Below are 17,637 nucleotides of genomic sequence, written 5' to 3' on the forward strand. Positions count from 1 at the left end.
TCTCTCTACTTCCGAGGATTAGCTAAGTAACACGTTCAGGGAACTATATGAATATTTCCCTGTGGCGTTTTCAAATGAAGCCCGGTGTATAGCTAGCATGTCATGGTGTCAAAGACTGGGACTGTCTTTACCACACAAATGCCTCATAAGGTAATCAGGAAAAAGTTGGAGCACACAGGTGAGAAATCCTATACCTCTGTATGGTAGACTGGACACCCAACCCTCCACGGGAAGGGTATGGTTCTCCATCTCCATCCGTGGTGCTCTCTGCTTGGGAAAGGAGAGCTGACAGTCTGAGTTAGCCTTCTCCCCCAGCCCAGCTCCACAGAGGCCCCCTGGACAGCAGTTATTACATGGTACAGTTGCCTGTCCAGGTGGAGTGCAGGGTTCATAATTATAATGTGGCAGGCTGGTTAGATGAGAGGCTGTTGGTAACATGATGCAGCCATTCTTCCCCAACCCTGCTGATGGCTGCAGGTAAGGAGAGCTCCCTGGTGAAACGCTAACCCTCCCCGCCACTCGCTCGCTTGTCCCAACCCAGGAACGCTCCAAACTGAAAGTGCAAAAAGGCAACAACAGGAAAATGTGAATACCCAGTTATACATTATTCTGTCAAGGGACAGCAAAGTCAGACTTAGAGGTGTAAAGAGATACAAGTGCAAAGCTTCCATTTGTTTTATGTGATAAGCAAAAATGTAGTGAAAAACAAGTAGGAAAAGGAGAAGATATTTTTTTGAAATAAAAAAGAAACATTCAGCTAGTTTTCACAAGAGGACCTGACCCAGGAGGTCCATATCAGCCACTAGAATGAGGGCACCAGGGCATTGCCTTCACAATGTATTTCTCCCCGTTGCCCCCACAACTCCATTGGTATTCAACCAGGCTGTGTACTGCAAAGGAGGGAGTGAGCCGCTGATGGCTTGGGCAGCTCTACTCGTGAGTTTAGCTTATCCATCGGCTCCAGAAAAGAGGGAAAAGTGTTAAGAAGAGAGGGGGAATACATCTTTTTTATCACACGGTCAATGAAAGGCTGGTCTCCGGGGTAACTGCTGGTGCCATTGTTATGTAGACTGGAGGGAGAATGGGAGAGTGTATGTTACTGGTCCCTGCAAGGCCCAGGGAGGGGTTGATTAGGGTTGTGGACGGATGGCGTGGAAAGAGAGAGAGGTGGACAGCCCGCTCAGATTTATCATAGTGGCGGTGTAAGTCTTTGTAAAAGTGCACTTACCTTACTAAAGCGAACCTCTACTCACACCCCCCTTCTGGGTGGGGAGGGGGTGGATTCACAGGGTCTGCCTTAAAACACTGCACTGTCTTGTTCGTTTTCCCCCTTTTATACCCTGCCAGGGTATACTATGTATTGGAATAAGCCTCTTATGTTGTTCAGTCAAGTGAATGTCCTAGATAGTGCTCTGAATGGCCAATCATATGGGTAAAATAGATGCACTGTGCCATACACAGCCCTGACAAGATAAGTGGATCACTACAGACCACTTTATTTTGTACCGTATGTTGCTAGTTTTTCATCTCTGTTCAGTGGGTGTGTGGAGGCGGAAGTAAAAATGTGCCTTATCACATTTTCACTATGGTGCCTGAAAAAGGTTACCACACACCATAAAACACATCAGAAAAGCCCTTAAGTTTTATGGTGTGCTTTTGTGTTGATTTTACTATGCTCTGAAACAACCTCTAGAAACACGTTTCAGTACAGGTTCACTGCTGTGAAATGATACAAAATACTGGTAAAAGAGGAATATGTCAAAGGTCAAATAGAATCAAAGTCAATATTAGGCTGATGCCATATGTGTTTGATATGTTGAGGTCAGGCGAATGCTGTGGACCATTGTGAGAGGGATGTGTGGTGGTGAGTGTATATTTGGTGTGACAGTGTGTGTTTGTGTTCTCCTCTGCTGCAGCAGTGTGGGTCGATGTCTCTTTGTCAGTGAGACACAGGCAGAGGGGTAATCTGACATCCATCAGCGGCTTAGTGAGCAATACACACAGTGTGTAACCACAGGGAAACAATACCCAGGGAAACAGTGGGAGGGCCCAGCATTCATTACACAAGGCTGGGGAAGATCTTTTGTAGGTGTTGAAGAAGACAGAATGAGACAGCAAATGATTGCAGTGACAAGGACATTTCTGGGGTTTTGCAGTAAACTTGAACTTTTTCCCCTATTGCTGAGAGAGGATGTTCCTAAGGGAGTTATCTTTCATAGAGGTTACTATTAGAGAGATAGAAAACCAGCCAGTCAGTTTAAGGGTGCCACGCTTTGCTGTTTGGAAGAGGGAACCAGTCGGATGTACTAAAATTAATTTGGGGGAAATAATAGGTGGCTCAAAGTGTATTTGTATTTATTATGGATCCTCATTAACTGTTGCCATGGCAGCAGCTACGCTTCCTGGGGTCCAGCAAAATTAAGGCAGTTATATATAATTTTCAAAACATTACATTACATTTCACAACGGATTTCACAACATATTAAGTGTGTGCCCTCAGGCCACTACTCTACTACCACATATCTACAACACAAAATCCATGTGTACGTGTGTGTACAGTGTGTATGTTATTTTATTTATTTATTTATTTCACCTTTATTTAACCAGGTAGGCAAGTTGAGAACAAGTTCTCATTTACAATTGCGACCTGGCCAAGATAAAGCAAAGCAGTTCGACAACATACAAAAACACAGAGTTACACATGGAGTAAAACAACATACAATCAATGATGCAGTAGAAAAAAATAAGACTATATACAATGTGAGCAAATGATGTGAGATAATGGAGGTAAAGGCAAAAAAATGCCATGGTGGCAAAGTAAATAAAGTATGGCAAGAAAAAACACTGGAATGGTAGATTTGTAGTTTGAAGAAAGTTAAAAGTTAAAATATAAATAATATGGTGCAAAGGAGCAAAATAAATAAAATAAATAAATACAGTAGGGGAAAAGGTAGTAGTTTGGGCTCAATTAAAGATGGGCTATGTACAGGTGCAGAGATCTGTGAGCTGCTCTGACAGCTGGTGCTTAAAGCTAGTGAGGGAGATAAGTGTTTCCAGTTTTAGAGATTTTTGTAGTTCGTTCCAATCATTGGCAGCTGAGAACTGGAAGGAGAGACGACCAAAGGAGGAGTTGGCTTTAGGGGTGACCAGAGAGATATACCTGCTGGAGCGCGTGCTACAGGTGGGTGCTGCTATGGTGACCAGTGAGCGGAGATAAGGGGGGACTTTACCTAGCAGGGTCTTGTAGATGACCTGGAGCCAATGTGTTTGGCGACGATGATGAAGTGAAGGCCAGCCAACGAGAGCATACAGGTCGCAGTGGTGGGTTGTATATGGGGCTTTGGTGACAAAACGGATGGCACTGTGATAGACTGCATCCAGCTTGTTGAGTAGGGTATTGGAGGCTATTTTGTAAATGACATCGCCGAAGTCGAGGATTGGTAGGATGGTCAGTTTTACGAGGGTATGTTTGGCAGCATGAGTGAAGGATGCTTTGTTGCGAAATAGGAAGCCAATTCTAGATTTCACTTTGGATTGGAGATGATTGATGTGAGTCTGGAAGGAGAGTTTACAGTCTAACCAGACACCTAGGTATTTGTAGTTGTCCACAAATTCTAAGTTAGAACCGTCCAGAGAAGTTATGCTGGATGGGCGGGCAGGTGAAGGCAGCGATCGGTTGAAGAGCATGCATTTAGTTTTACTTGTGTTTAGGAGCAGTTGGAGACCACGGAAGGAGAGTTGAATGGCATTGAAGCTCGTCTGGAGGGTTGTTAACACAGTGTCCAAAGAAGGGCCAGAAGTATACAGAATGGTGTCGTCTGCGTAGAGGTGGATCAGAGATTCACCAGCAGCAAGAGCGACATCATTTATGTATACAGAGAAAAGAGTTGGCCCAAGAATTGAACCCTGTGGTACCCCCATAGAGACTGCCAGAGGTCCAGACAGTAGGCCCTCCGATTTGACACACTGAACTCTGTCAGAGAAGTAGTTGGTGAACCAGGCGACGCAATCGTTTGAGAAACCAAGGCTACTAAGTCTGCCGATGAGGATGTGGTGATTAACAGAGTCAAAAGCTTTGGCCAGGTCAATGAATACGGCAGCACAGTAATGTTTCTTATCGATGGCGGTTACGATGTCGTTTAGGACCTTGAGCGTGGCTGAGGTGCACCCATGACCAGCTCTGAAACCAGATTGCATAGCGGAGAGGGTGCGGTGGGATTCAAAATAGTCGGTAATCTGTTTGTTGACTTGGCTTTCGAAGACCTTAGAAAGGCAGGGTAGGATGGATATAGGTCTGTAGCAACTTGGGTCAAGAGTGTCACCTCCTTTGAAGAGGGGGATGACAGCAGCTGCTTTCCAATCTATGGGAATCTCAGACGACACGAAAGAGATCATGTGGGTGTGTATGTGTGTGTCTCTTCACTGTCCCCGCTCTTCCATAAGGTGTATTTTTATCAGTTTTTTCAATCTGATTTTACTGCTTGCATGAGTTACTTGATGTGGAATAGAGTTCCATGTAGTCATGGCTCTATGTAGTACTGGGACAGACCTCTCCCCATCTTAGCTACTGTTACATCAATATGTTTTGACCACGACAGTTTACAATCCAGGATTACTCCAAGCAGTTTAGTCTCCTCAACTTCCACATTATTCATCACAATATTTAGTTGAGATTTAGGGATTAGCGAATGATTTGTCCCAAATACAATGCTTTACGTTTTTTGAAATATTTAGGACTAGCTTATTTCTTGACACCTATTCTGAAACTGACTACAGCTCTTTGTTATGTGTTGCAGTGATTTCACTTGCTGTGGTAGCCTATGTGTATAGTGTTGAGTCATCAGCATACATAGACACACAGGCTTTACACAGAGCCAGTGGCAGGTCATTAGTAAAGATTGAAAAAAGAAAGGGGCCTAGACAGCTGCCCTGGGGAATGCCTGACTCTACCTGGATTATGTTGGAAAGGATTTCATTAAAGAACACCCTCTGTGTTCTGTTAGACAGGTAACTCTCGATCCACAATATAGTAGGGGATGTAAAGCCATAACACATACGTTTTTCCAGCAGAAGATTATGATTCATAATGTCTAAAGCTGCACTGAAGCCTAACAAAACAGCTCCCACAACTTTTTTTTACTAGAGAGACCTAAGACAACAACATAGCAAGGTAGCAACACATGACAACACAGCATAGTAGCAACACAACATGGTAGCAGCACAAAACATGGTACATTAGCTAAGTCATTTGTGTAAGTTCCGTACATGTTGAATGCCCTTCTCAATAAGTGTGCTGAAAATCTGTTGTTAATTTGTTTACTGTGAAATAGCATTGTATCTGGTCAAACAACATTTTCCCCAAAAGTTTACTAAGGGTTGGTAACAGGCTGATTGGATGGCTGATGATTTTTGCTTCTCTCCATGCCTAAGGGCACACACTTTCCTGTAGGCTTAGATTGAAGAGATGGCAAATAGGTGTGGCAATATCGTCCGCTATCATCCTCAGTAATTCCATCCAAGTTGTCAGACCCAGGTGGCTTGTCATTGTCGATAGAGAACAATATTTTTTTCACCTCTTCCACACTCACTTTACGGAATTCAAAATTACACCTGTCTTACATAATTTGGTCAGTAATGCATGGATGTGTAGGTTCAGAATTTGTTGTTGCCATGTCATGCCTAAGTTTGCTAATCATTAAGGTAGTTTGCAATATCAGTGGGTTTTGTGATGAATGAGCCATCTGATTTAATGAATGATGGAGCAGAGTTTGCCTTTTTGCCAAAAATGTCATTTAAGGTGCTCCAAAGCTTTTTACTATCATTCTTTATGTAATTTATCTTTGTTTCATAGTACAGTTTCTTCTTCTTTTTGTTCAGTTTAGGTCACATGATTTCTCAATTTACAGTACGTTTGCCAATCTGCTGTGCAGCCAGACTTTTGCCTCAACCCTCTCAACCATAAAATGTTTAAATTCCTCATCAATCCACAGGGATTTAACAGTTTTTACAGTCATGCTTATTAGTAACCGGGTGCATGCTTATTAGTAACTGGAATAAGCAATTTCATAAATGTGTCAAGTGCAGTATCTAGTTGCTCCTCATTACACACCACATACCAGCAAATATTATTTACATTTTCAACATAGGAATAACTATAAAACTTATTGTATGACCTCTTATACACTATATTACGCCCAGCCTTTGGAACTTTGGTTTTCCTAGATCCTGTATGGCTACTATAAAGCGTACAAATGAATAATGTTAATAAACAAATTAAATTGCAATTAAAGTTCTGCATTAGGGTTAGCTGTACTTATCATTTTAAAAATGTGCACCTGTCAAGAAGTGTTCCCTACTCAGACATAAGTGTTATGTTTTCATGGCTCCTGTGTTTCCTAATTAGCATGTATGTTACACTGTCCAGGTAACAGCCAGCAAGGTGAGTCACTCCAGAGAGAGAACAATAGTCCCAGAGATCTAGTCCCTCTGAAGCTGCTTAAAGCAGAATCAGTCTCAGTTTACACCTCTGTGTTCAACATCTCACATCATCGTTGTTCCCCCTTACCAAGGAAGAAATGCATCTGATCATATGACACGGCAAAAAATATACAGTGTAATGTTGGAGGAATTAATGAATTGGTTGTAGCAGTGGAAGCTGGAGTGTGGGTACTCTATGGATTTCCCAGCAAGCCATGCGGCAGTGATAAACTAAAGCACCCTGTTGGCCATGAGCAGGTGACGCAGGGAGACGGCGAAGCCATTGTGGAGACAGACAATATAACAGCAGCGATGCACACCTTGGCCACATACCTCTGGAGGAAGTGACCAGGTCAACTGACACCTGTTCATGCCGTACCCTAGAGAGAGCTCCTCAGACTGTCCCTCCCTTGGGGGGTGGAGGGGAGGGACATTTACTAAGAGGAACAAAATACAAACATAAACAAGGACCATGGCAGCTGGGGGCAGGCTGAGCCGTATGCGTTCCTGGCAGCCGTGGCCGACCTTGGCCGGGCAAGCCCAGACCTGCCTCTCAATGCTGGGTGGGAGAGGCACCAAGCCGCTTGCAGGACTTGGCCTGACTCAATGAGAAAAGAAAATAACACTCTGGGCAAACAAGAGCATAGTAAGCTCTTTCCACCTCACTCCCTTGTTTTATTGATTCCTTTATTTATTTATTTCTCAACACTCATCGGATTCCAGCAAACGGCTTGGCTACTGCCCCTCTTTGCTTTTTACTACAGAGGATACTTTCTTTTTCTCTTATTCTACTCTTACTCACTCCTTTCCAGACTTTAATTTGATTTCTTTATTTCTTTGTTTTTCACAGTGGAGATGAGGCTTTGAAACGTTGCTGTTTTACATATCTTAGGGGCCCCCCTCAATAGGTGAGCTGCCGTGGCGACAAAAGCCATAAAAGCCCCCCAGGCCTGGTCCAAGCGTAGGACCCCCTCACTGCTTGGCTCAGCCAGAGCTTTCTCTCAGCACCCCTCCACGGCTCTGTCCCTTCATTCAATGGTGTTGCCTCTCACCCCCAGCAAAGAGCACGGCGGTTTGCATCGGGATGCATCCACTAAATGATTTGATCGGAGGAGACGTGGGATGGAGTGAAACAGAGAACTCCCTGGCCCTTTCCCACACCACATTACAGCCCTCAGTGTGAATGTCTGGGTCTCCCTCTCCCTTTTCATCTGTCTCTCTCTCGCCCTTCCATCTGTCTCTCACTTTCTACCTCTCCGTTTTCCTCTCTCTCCGTTCTCCTCTCTCTGTCTAGGGGTGAAGGTAGATGTAATTTCTTATCGAAATGACATCAAAGGGCTCCTTTACTAGGCTATCAGCGCACGTTCATCCACTCGCAACATATTTCCAGCCTCCAAACAGTTGTGAATGGAAAGAGACATCTGTTCCACAAAACACCACAAAGTGTAATGACATTTTGGCGATTGTCATTAGGCCAGAATGTATGCATCCACTGCTGTCCTTGCGTGTTTCAGTGTCGGCCAATCATCTCTGCCTTGGCAAAATGTCAATATTCTTGTCGAACCACATCGCATTTTTGAGCACAGGGCATACCACCCGTTTTGAAGTCCATTCGCTCATTTTTCATGCCTCTAACATGTGGTAGCCTAATGATAAATCATGGTGTAATAGCCTACAGTTTTCTTTACATTTTGTTTTAATTATTGTGATAGGGTCATGTATTTTGCCGGGACGCAGTACCGGACTGTACTGCCTTACTTTCACCCGTCTTCCTCCCTCTCTCTCTCTCTCTCATCATCTCTGCTATCACTCATTTGCAGTGTGGGGTGTTAATGGGACTAGGTTGATTTGTGTGTGACGATGGGAATGCTTTATTACCTTACTGGTCAGAGCTTGTCAGGATTTCACATTCTTTTTTGTGCAAAATTATAGGATGGGTGTGTACTGTTCAAAACAGGTCAGAGGATACAAAATGAAGCATAACATAGGCCTACGTTTACTTTTAACTGCTGGCTTTAAGGTCATTAGTCAGTTGACAAACGGTGGTTGGCTTGATGTGTCAGCTGTGCAAAGGAGTTGATCAAACATTCAAACTGTGTGTGTTTGCGTGTGTGTGTGTCAGAACGCCGTTGCTCCACCTGACTGGCTGCGGTAGATTGGATCAGGCCAGCCACCTCTTGCTGCTGTCTTTACAGCTTGGCCATGGGAGGGGCCAGGGTGTTTGCGTGGGTGATCTTTAGCCTCCTGTCAGGGATCAGACAAACACTTATTAACTGAGAGGAATGCAAACAAGCGAGAGCTAGAACACAGGACAAGACAGGGATGGAGGAGTAGGAGGGGTGCCCCCATCTTGTAAACTCCCCAAACAGGGATTCATCCAGAACATTCTAGAACAATGGAGTTCCACTGGGGGAGTAGGTCCTAGAACACTGTGACCTTTTATATGTTACAGAATACAAATTATTACACAGCATGTTGCTCTTACATAGTTTTAGTAAGTTGCATTTGTACTCTTTTCTGTTACTCAGGTTAAAAGCATCTAATAATTGAATTCATGTTTCATATGTTATCACCTGACACAACTTCATTTATAAGGCCACGAAGGGACTGTTCTCTTGTTGCAAGGTACCCTGTAGACAGGTGTGAGAGGTGTGAGGGAGAATTGCCACCTGTTTTGCCTCTACATCCCTATAGTCACCATGTTATAACTTGTGAAAGTGGCTTGGGACTAGAGCAGGGAGGAAGGGCCATGGGTCGTCCCCTTGTCACACTGAGAGGGTGCCAATGCAAGTGCACTGAGACTGAAGACAAATGACAACAGATTTAACAGATGAGTGCCAGAGGACCCACAGCACTTGGATGAGACTGAGTGTGATGCTGAGGATGTGAGGTGTTAGACCCCATCTGTGGTGTGCCATTGTTTGCTAATGGTTTAGAGCTAGGCAGTCAGTTTTACCACTGCCCTCAAGATCTGTTTGCAAACAATCCTGATTGCTGGATATGTGTAGCCTATAAACAGACATCCTGAACCTTTTCTTAATTTGAATGTGAACGTATGTTTTGGTGGACGGTAGTGGGGTTGGTACATTTGGTTTAGTATTTCATTGCAGGGGGCTGGATTATTTCCTACATTCTACTCGTTACATCTCCACAATTTTATTTGACTGGTAACTCAAGTAAATGAAATGTAAAAGGCCCAATGTACCATACCATAGTAAATACTGGATGTTGACATTGTGTAAATTCCTCTGTCTGTATTTTGTGGTTACATTTGTCTATTGCTGGCAGCACCACATCACTAAGTCAAATTCCAGGTATGTTTAAATGGACTTGGTGAATAGAAGCGATTCTGATCCTAAAGAATTGTAATCTTCAATCTAAACTTCTACTTCTCTACACTGAGCGCTATAACTTTGCAAGCAATAAGGATGACCTTTTAGTGTGACCTCTGGTAGTCAGCCCCTCAGGGTTACAGTTACTTGGGTCCTTAGGGCGTTTTGCAAGTCAACAATCCACACAAAGCAGGAATACCCTGCTCTGGCCAATTGAGAATGCAAAGGCCCAATTCAGTGTGTTAAACAGCAGATTAAAGAGTCAGGCCAACTGAAAGGCCACAGTGCAACCCCAGATCCATGAGTTAAGGACCCATGAATAACATGTGGAGACTCACACACAAAGGTACTGTGTCACTTACACCAGAGATGGGAATGTTGACGTCATGTCTCGCATGGGAATACGTCAAGGTGTAAAACATGCTATGCCACGGTTGACTGAAATGTTTTATTACATGTTTGAAATACTGTGCGTATGTCCATGTCCACAAATATCTATATATGCAGCTCATTGTTGAGGATTTTTTAATTTACTCCAAACTACAGATGTGATAGCAGCATTATGGAGCTTTAATAATCTGATACATATTGTTATATCAGAAGTCTTTCCACATTGGTGGCCTAGCTAGGCTAGAAGACACAGCATAGTCAGCTCTAGTAGTGGTCACCATGGAGATGGGCTAGACTTGGGGAGCTATCCAGCTTACTGGAAACGTGGTTTATTGTTGACTTTTGGGAAGGGGGCCTGCTTGTGGGGTGAGGGGTGGGAGGGGAGCATGGTCTCTTACTTCCTAGTAGAATGGACGTTTGCTCAGCGGGGCATTCTCTCATTGTCCATGCATCTAAATGCATCTCTCTCACCTCTCAGGTCAGGTGTGATGACTCGTGGCCAGGCCTGTCAAAGGGCAACTCGTAAGGAGGTTGCACATATAATACATGCACCCTTCCAAGAGCCCTTTCATTCACATTGGTAAACTATTTATATTACAAAGTGAGAAAATCAAAATATGATATGATAAAAATGCAGAGAAGGCATTTATCAATATTAATAAAAATAAGGTTATCACATATGAATGACATTCCAGTGGTACTATGGTGCAATAAGACTGTGTGTAACACTTGTCTATTTAGAGAATTGCAACACATTTTTAGCCAGGTGATATCAACATTTTTTTTTTTTATCAACTAAGCTCCAGGTCTGAGAGACTGTTTTCCCTGTGGCCTCATCACACCAGATAACAAGCCTTATTTCCCAGACTTCATTAGCTTCAGTAATATAAGAGTGTATTGTGGCATTCCTGAAATAAAAATGTAAAATGTTGTGCTTTGCTGCCCTCTTGTGAACTTTATGAGAACTTCTCTCACAAATGTACAGTGGCGTGCACTAGGACCCGGTCGTCACTTGTTAACACAGCCACAAAGTCATAATTATGGCTAACCCCCGTCTATTTCTACAATTTATCTTGTTATAATCATATTTTGAACCCAACCCCATGCCTAACGCTAACCTTAAATTAAGACCCAAAAAATAATGTTAGTTTAAAAAACATTTTACGATACAGACAATTTTGACTTTGTGACTGTGGAAACCCTAGGACGATTTGACAGCAGTCTACCTATCAAACATGGCTGACCAAAACGAAACATCACCTAAAGTAGAATTCGGCAATGAATTACTAAAGTAAGTGTACAGTTTAAACGCCGTGTCTTTGAATAGGCACTGGGTGAATCGTTTCTTACATAATAGTTTTTGTCAAATACGTTAGCTAATTTTGTACAGTTTTGTTGTGAAATTCGAGCTGTTATAAACGTGTTAGCAGCTAGCTAGCTAACCCATTCGGAGACGCGAACTGCTACGGACAACGCTAGCTAGGCAATCTGAATGTGGTCGTCCTGTCTTTATCAGCACGGTCAAATATTTGAATGTTTTTCTAACCGAGCTAATTAAATGGAGGACCGGCATTTTTGGGGGGTGATTTCTTACCATATATAGTGCGAAAGACATGTAGCCAGTGCTGACACCAATTGTAGACAGAGTCAGTCCTTGCAACTTATTGTGCTTCTGATTCAATGACAGCCCATCTGAGCTGTTCGAAGCCCGCACGCGCAGCCACAAGATCCCGGTGCGCGGGCAGAAGGATTTCATTCCCACTGGGTCGGATCAGCAAATGGATAGGCTTCAGCAGAGTTTGGACGAGCACTGGAATCTAGTATCTGAGGAGCGAGTGGAGAGGTTGTGAGTAATGGATGGAGGAACCAAGGACGACTAGAGGGACGGCTACTAGTAGAATTAGATACTGTATGTGTCATCAACTTTAGGTTGTTGGTGTGGTTAGATGATTATACCTAGTCCATATGTATTTGCAGCTAAACAAACATGTAAATTCATTGGTATTACTGTGCTTTACAGCTGGTGGTGTGACTGACTCCTTGTATGTTTTTGTGCCCAGAGGGAACCTGGTGAAGGCAGTGTGGATTCCCAGTGACATGATAGTGGAGCTGCAGTCACCAGCAGTGAGTAATGGTCCACCAGAGAGAGCGAAGGACTTTGTCATGACAAGCTCTTTGCCTCTGCTGATGCCTATTCGAACTCACCTAGAGCTCACCTCTCATTAACATTTAGTATAGGCTAATGTCTAAAGATTTCACATGAAAACTGACATTACATTACTTCTCTGTTCTGCTGTAGGGGAAGTTCTGGCAGACTATGGGGTTTTCTGCCCATGGTAAGCAATGTCTACATCCAGAAGAGGCTCTCTATCTAATGGAGTGTGTAAGTGCATGGGCTCAGTGTTGCCAAGAAACATGTTAATCAGGGAATTGTCACCAGCGCACACCATTCAGGTTATAATTATCCCAGGTTGGATTGTTGTTCACCTAATAAAGACATTTCCATTAGTTTGATACATGTGGATCCAAGTTTTTGTCTTAGAATTGTTATCCCTTGTGATTCTCAAAATGAATAGGGAAACCTGCAAGTGTTCTACCAAGACCTGCCACTGTCCATCCAAGAGGGCTATGAGAGATTTCTATACTCAAAGACAATGAGTATACAGCATTACCAGGTATGAGAAAAGACAATATAATACAATTCCAGCAGGTCGAAACTTATGATTTGACCTAACGTGATGTTGTATTTCCTCTAAAGGTTTTTGGCCATTTGAAGCGACTTGGCTATGTGGTGAACAGATTTGATCCCAGGTAATTGTCTCCCTCACGGGCATGAACTAGTCTAGATTCTAAGGCCATTCCTTTCCTTTAACTTGAACCTTTTCCTTAGTTGCATGCAAGCGACTGTATTTATGATCTGAGGATTGGTGTTGTTCCCTGTAGTTCTGTGCCATCGCAGTATGAGAGGCAGTTGAACCTGCCCCAGTCCCGAGACAGATCAGGAAGACTTCCGAAGAGGAAACGCAGCCACAGCCCCACCTCCAGGTGAGTGAGCAGACACAGACACACCCAGTTTATATTTAGACATGGTTTAATCACTCAGTCAACCCACATGCCTCAAAGCGATTACTGTCTAATGTGAAACCCTGCCTTTCTGCCTCTTCTAATGCGCTCCAGGCACACAGGAACACAGGAGGGCCCCACTTCTAAGAGAATGGAGGAGGAGAAAGACTGCAACAGAGAGGAAGAGGACAAGAATCCTGACTCTCTTCCAGATCTTTCAGCCCCAGACATTGACGAAATACAGATAGCATCACACGTTGACCCCACCACTTCAACCGAGGGTGGCCAGGGCAGGAGCTGGTGGTCAAAGGAAGGCTCCCCAGACCCTGACTCTGAGCTGCCAGGTCAGCCCCAGAGCTCCCCTCGCTGGGACTTCAGCACCATCCCCTTCCCAGACCTGGGCTCCAGACGCTGGCTCCCCAGCAGCCTGACTTCCCCAGACCCCTGCCTGCTGCCCGGGGCTGTGGGGTCAGTGGGGGCCTGCGATGTGGCCCCCTGGCTGCAGAGGCTCAACCTGCGGGAGGTGAGGATGTCCCGGCGTGAGTGGGAGAGGGAGCGGGACAGGGACCGGTACCGTAGGGACATCAACCAGGACAGAGAGGTACGACGTTGCAGGAACTGGGCGGAGTACCAGGAGCTACAGGAGAGAAAGATTCAACGGAGCCGCAGAGATAGGCCAGCACACCTGTGGGAGGGGCCGGTCACACCCCTACATAACCCCGCACAGGTCACTTCAACTGGTAAAACTAATCTGGACTTCATTGCTGTCAATGACAAGTTCATATAAGTTCCGATATATGTTTACTCTCTGTGATTCATCGTTACATGAACTCATTATCCCATGTGGTTTACCGAAGTTGAATTACATTTTTCATAAGCAGCATCTTGAATGGTTACATGTCTAAATGGTTTTGACGTTTCTTCCTTCTTGGACGCAGGTGAGCTGCTGGATAAAATCAGTGTGATCAAATCCACACGGCTGCTGGAGGGAGCATCCAGGTATTCCTCTTTAGTATCTTATCTCGAACCCTGAAGTGAATTTAGTAGGAAATGCTAGATGAGTGTTCCATCCCGGTTAGTCGTAATTGTATCTCCCTGCTCATTCATTATATCTATTAAGATGAGTGAAATTACAGTTAATGAAAATGTACGCTTAATCCAGTATAAACTAATGTATAGGATTTATTATACAAGAGACAAAATTCACAAATTCTACAGCTCAATGGCAGAGTCATGTCTTAAGTGTAAAACTAATAATGACTCAATAATCCATGCTTTCTGGGAATTCTGTAAAGTTGTGGGCGGAGCTAGAAAGTTGACTGTCAGAAGTATTACAATATAAATGTACTTTTAATCTGTCTTCATATTTGAAGATATTGTATATGGGTGTGTAGTGAGATATCCAATGGGTTGGACAATTCTCTTCTCATCTTGAAAAAAATGTATACTAAAAATGGGGAAATCAATCGATCTGCCATCATTAACACAATGGAAAAATCTAAGGATTTATTATGTAAATATTGAAATAGCATGGGCAACAGAGAAAAACAAATTGATACAATTTCAGGCCAAGTGGCAAACAATAATACAGGCACTAAGGATGGGGGTGTGAGCATGCGGGTCTGGGCAGATGAGATGTAGTCATTGTTTGTGTGCTTGTTCGTTTTGTATATGGAGTGGAAAAATGTATAAATAATAAGACGAGTGAAACCCTATACTGTGGGTTTGTTGAATATGATTAACATTATGTCCTAGGATGATATATACAATATGACGTAGAGGTGCCTGCCATGGAATATATACATCTATTTCTATGCTGCCTGCCTTGTGTTTGACAATGGGCTTTGTCTTCTCAGTTTGAAAGGTTCAGAGGAGTGGAGAATCTGTTTCAACATTTACCAACCCGACACGGTCGCTGAATTCAAGAAGAGCGCTCCTGGAAAACCCTATTCTCGCATGTGTGTGTGCAGGTAAACATCCCAGAACTGGCAGAGGGTGTTTGCATACTTTATAATCAGTAAAAATAATACATTAAAAAATAATAAAATTTTCAAAAGAGATGACACAAGACCACCTGCCATCGAAAGTAATCCTAAATGCACTATTATCAAATGCTACTGCACGCTGAATAATGTCTGCTGTCTTCTCCCAGTTTCGATGGTCCAGTGCCTGACTTGTGGACACTGAAATTGCTGGCTTTCCAGAGTGGGGACATCCCGGTCACCTATGCAGTGGTGGACCATGGGGACATCTCCTTCTACTCCTTCAAGGACTTCCAGATACCCACAGACGTGTCCTTCTGAGGGCCTGACCACAGCAAACAGTCACAGAGCCCTGGTTTAACTACTGCACCATGCCAGGGCTGCCTGCGCTGGATCAGAAACTCTGCAACTGGAACTAATGCCAAAGAAATGAACGAAACGGAATTCTCTTAGTGAATTGATGGACTGCAGTCCTCACGCTGTTTGATGCTGTGGTATGCCTTCCTCCTGTGTTGCAGACTTGTTTTAGTGGCATATGATCGTCTGCATCTGATTGAAGGTAACCTACATTGTCACCTCTCCAAACAATGTCAACATGTCTTATATCAAGCAGGGTTTTGTAAAGCCTCTGAAGATTTTGAACCGAATTGGCTCGGTTTTCTTCTGCCTTTATCTCATCACCACCATTGGTTTTCTGGTATTCATATACTGTATCACGAGTGGCTTCACTATGTATGCACTTAGTATAGATGCGATATGTGTAGATCATACGTATATCTCAGCCCTTTATTTTTGTCTATCTGCCCATATTTTAGATCCAATCAGCTTTAATGACTGGCCTTTTGTTGTAACCTCACATGTTTAGGTTACCTGACTCCTGTTCTCTTGTTTTTGTTTCAAATTGCTTGTAAATGGTGGCCTGTATCTGTAGAGTTTATCTTCACATTATGTCTTTGTGGTTGAGTTATTGCTGCATTGTTCTCATTGTCCTTCTAACAAAACCAATCCCCCAACACCCAAGTAGTGCCTACCATACACTTCTGCCCATTACATAAAGAAAACAACCTTTATTCTACTTTTATGACAATCTGTCTGAAATCTATGGGACTAGTAAGCCTGTGTAATAACATTTTCTTTCCATTTCCTTTGGGTGGCCTAATCTGAAGATGTAAAGCACATACTCTTCTCTCTTATATCAGTCCACAAAGTCAGTGGTGTTAAAACATTGAGATGAGGTTACTGACCACAACCTGCTCCTCTCAGCTCTAGCTTACCAGCAAACCCTGTCCATCAGTCCATCTGTGATGTGCAGTACAATAAATACACTGGATCTCCACCGTTCAGGATCACATTGTCAATAGGTTAGGAGGAGATTTGATTCATAATAGAAGGGCCATTCCATGAAAAGTGCCTTTTGATATTTTATGTAGAAATTGTGCACCAATATTGCATTTTAACAGCATGTTCTATTAAATGAAGTGCCCTTAATATAGACCGCATGGAGAATTCAATTAATATGAAGAAAGGCTTGCTAAAGTGCCAAAATTCAGCATCAACCCTGTGCTACTTCTAGGAAGATTTTAGCCCACTTAATCCCAAAATATCTCCATGTTTCCACCATCATTGTAAAGCCCTAGTTATTTTGTTGCTTTGACAAAGTCATTTCTGAAGATTATGATTTATTTCATCTGATTTCACATAACAGGTCAACCCTGTTATGTGAACTGAAGTCTCATTTTTTATATGAAACTATTCCTTTTAAAGTATTTTTCAAAAGAAACACATGAACATCTAATAGTCAAATAATAGAGTAAAAGCAGGTGAGCTTTTTTTTTAGCTGTTTTTTGGTGTTTTGTGGTCAAACTGAGCGGGTCGAACATAACACGTCAACCCTGTTACCCATAGACAGGCTAGACAATTTTTTACAGTTTCATTTTTATGAAGCTTGCATTTAATTGCTACTCCCTGTTTCACCCAACCAGCTTCCATTCCCGTCACAAGGGGATTTATGGCTGATTTAAAAATACATTTTAAACCCTGTTACGGTCCACCTTGTTACTTTACTTAGCCCTTAATAAGCACTTACTCTAGTAATTTATTTAACTTCTTTAGATGAGTAAACAAGTTTTATGAAGTTGAACATGTGCTCTTTATGACAGATTGTTAAAATGAGGTGAAATTAACAAAATAATTTGACGAAGTTACACTTCTCTAATGGCACTGAATTTGTGGAATGACCCAGAAGGTTTTGGCTTGAACACTCTGTACCTCTGACAATGGCCCTGAGTAAAGTCAACTAGACACGTGATTGGGCCACACTCACATAATGTTCTCACATACATATAAAGCACAGCCTCTCCCACTTGGGCACCATTCTGCTGGACCTATGAGCC

General features: G+C 43.1%; 1 protein-coding gene and 1 long non-coding RNA gene across 4 annotated transcripts; one reads left to right on the forward strand and one right to left on the reverse strand.

The window, feature by feature from the left end:
• Nucleotides 1-7,764: 7,764 nt before the first annotated feature.
• On the reverse strand, nt 7,765-11,948 carry LOC115171423 (uncharacterized). The gene is made up of 2 exons (XR_003871189.1): nt 11,794-11,948; nt 7,765-8,721 (listed from the first exon to the last, which is right to left on the reverse strand). It is a non-coding gene; the product is annotated as an uncharacterized LOC115171423 (long non-coding RNA).
• On the forward strand, nt 11,296-16,590 carry LOC115171422 (tRNA-splicing endonuclease subunit Sen54). 3 transcript variants are annotated; one of them, XM_029728222.1, is made up of 11 exons: nt 11,296-11,490; nt 11,887-12,045; nt 12,260-12,323; nt 12,499-12,582; nt 12,776-12,874; nt 12,958-13,010; nt 13,143-13,244; nt 13,377-14,002; nt 14,201-14,261; nt 15,119-15,232; nt 15,415-16,590. In XM_029728222.1, exons 1-11 carry the CDS (start codon nt 11,435-11,437, stop codon nt 15,563-15,565), a joined length of 1,569 nt encoding a protein of 522 aa, XP_029584082.1. In that variant the 5' UTR covers nt 11,296-11,434; the 3' UTR covers nt 15,566-16,590. The 3 variants fall into 3 exon arrangements, with proteins under 3 accessions (XP_029584082.1, XP_029584083.1, XP_029584084.1); XM_029728223.1 differs by lacking the exon at nt 11,296-11,490 and having other exon boundaries at nt 11,972-12,108; XM_029728224.1 differs by lacking the exon at nt 11,296-11,490 and having other exon boundaries at nt 12,010-12,045; nt 12,496-12,582.
• Nucleotides 16,591-17,637: the final 1,047 nt, after the last annotated feature.

The sequence above is a fragment of the Salmo trutta genome, chromosome 32, assembly GCF_901001165.1.
Source record: "Salmo trutta chromosome 32, fSalTru1.1, whole genome shotgun sequence".
Lineage (NCBI taxonomy): Eukaryota > Metazoa > Chordata > Actinopteri > Salmoniformes > Salmonidae > Salmo > Salmo trutta.

Bases quoted from the DNA above. Each gene is read 5' to 3' on its own strand.
- LOC115171422 (XM_029728222.1), top strand. From the start codon at position 11,435: ATGGCTGACCAAAACGAAACATCACCTAAAGTAGAATTCGGCAATGAA. The intron at 12,583-12,775 runs GTAAGTGCATGG...CAAAATGAATAG, and splicing joins CTCTCTATCTAATGGAGTGT to GGAAACCTGCAAGTGTTCTA. The intron at 14,262-15,118 runs GTATTCCTCTTT...TTGTCTTCTCAG, and splicing joins CTGCTGGAGGGAGCATCCAG to TTTGAAAGGTTCAGAGGAGT.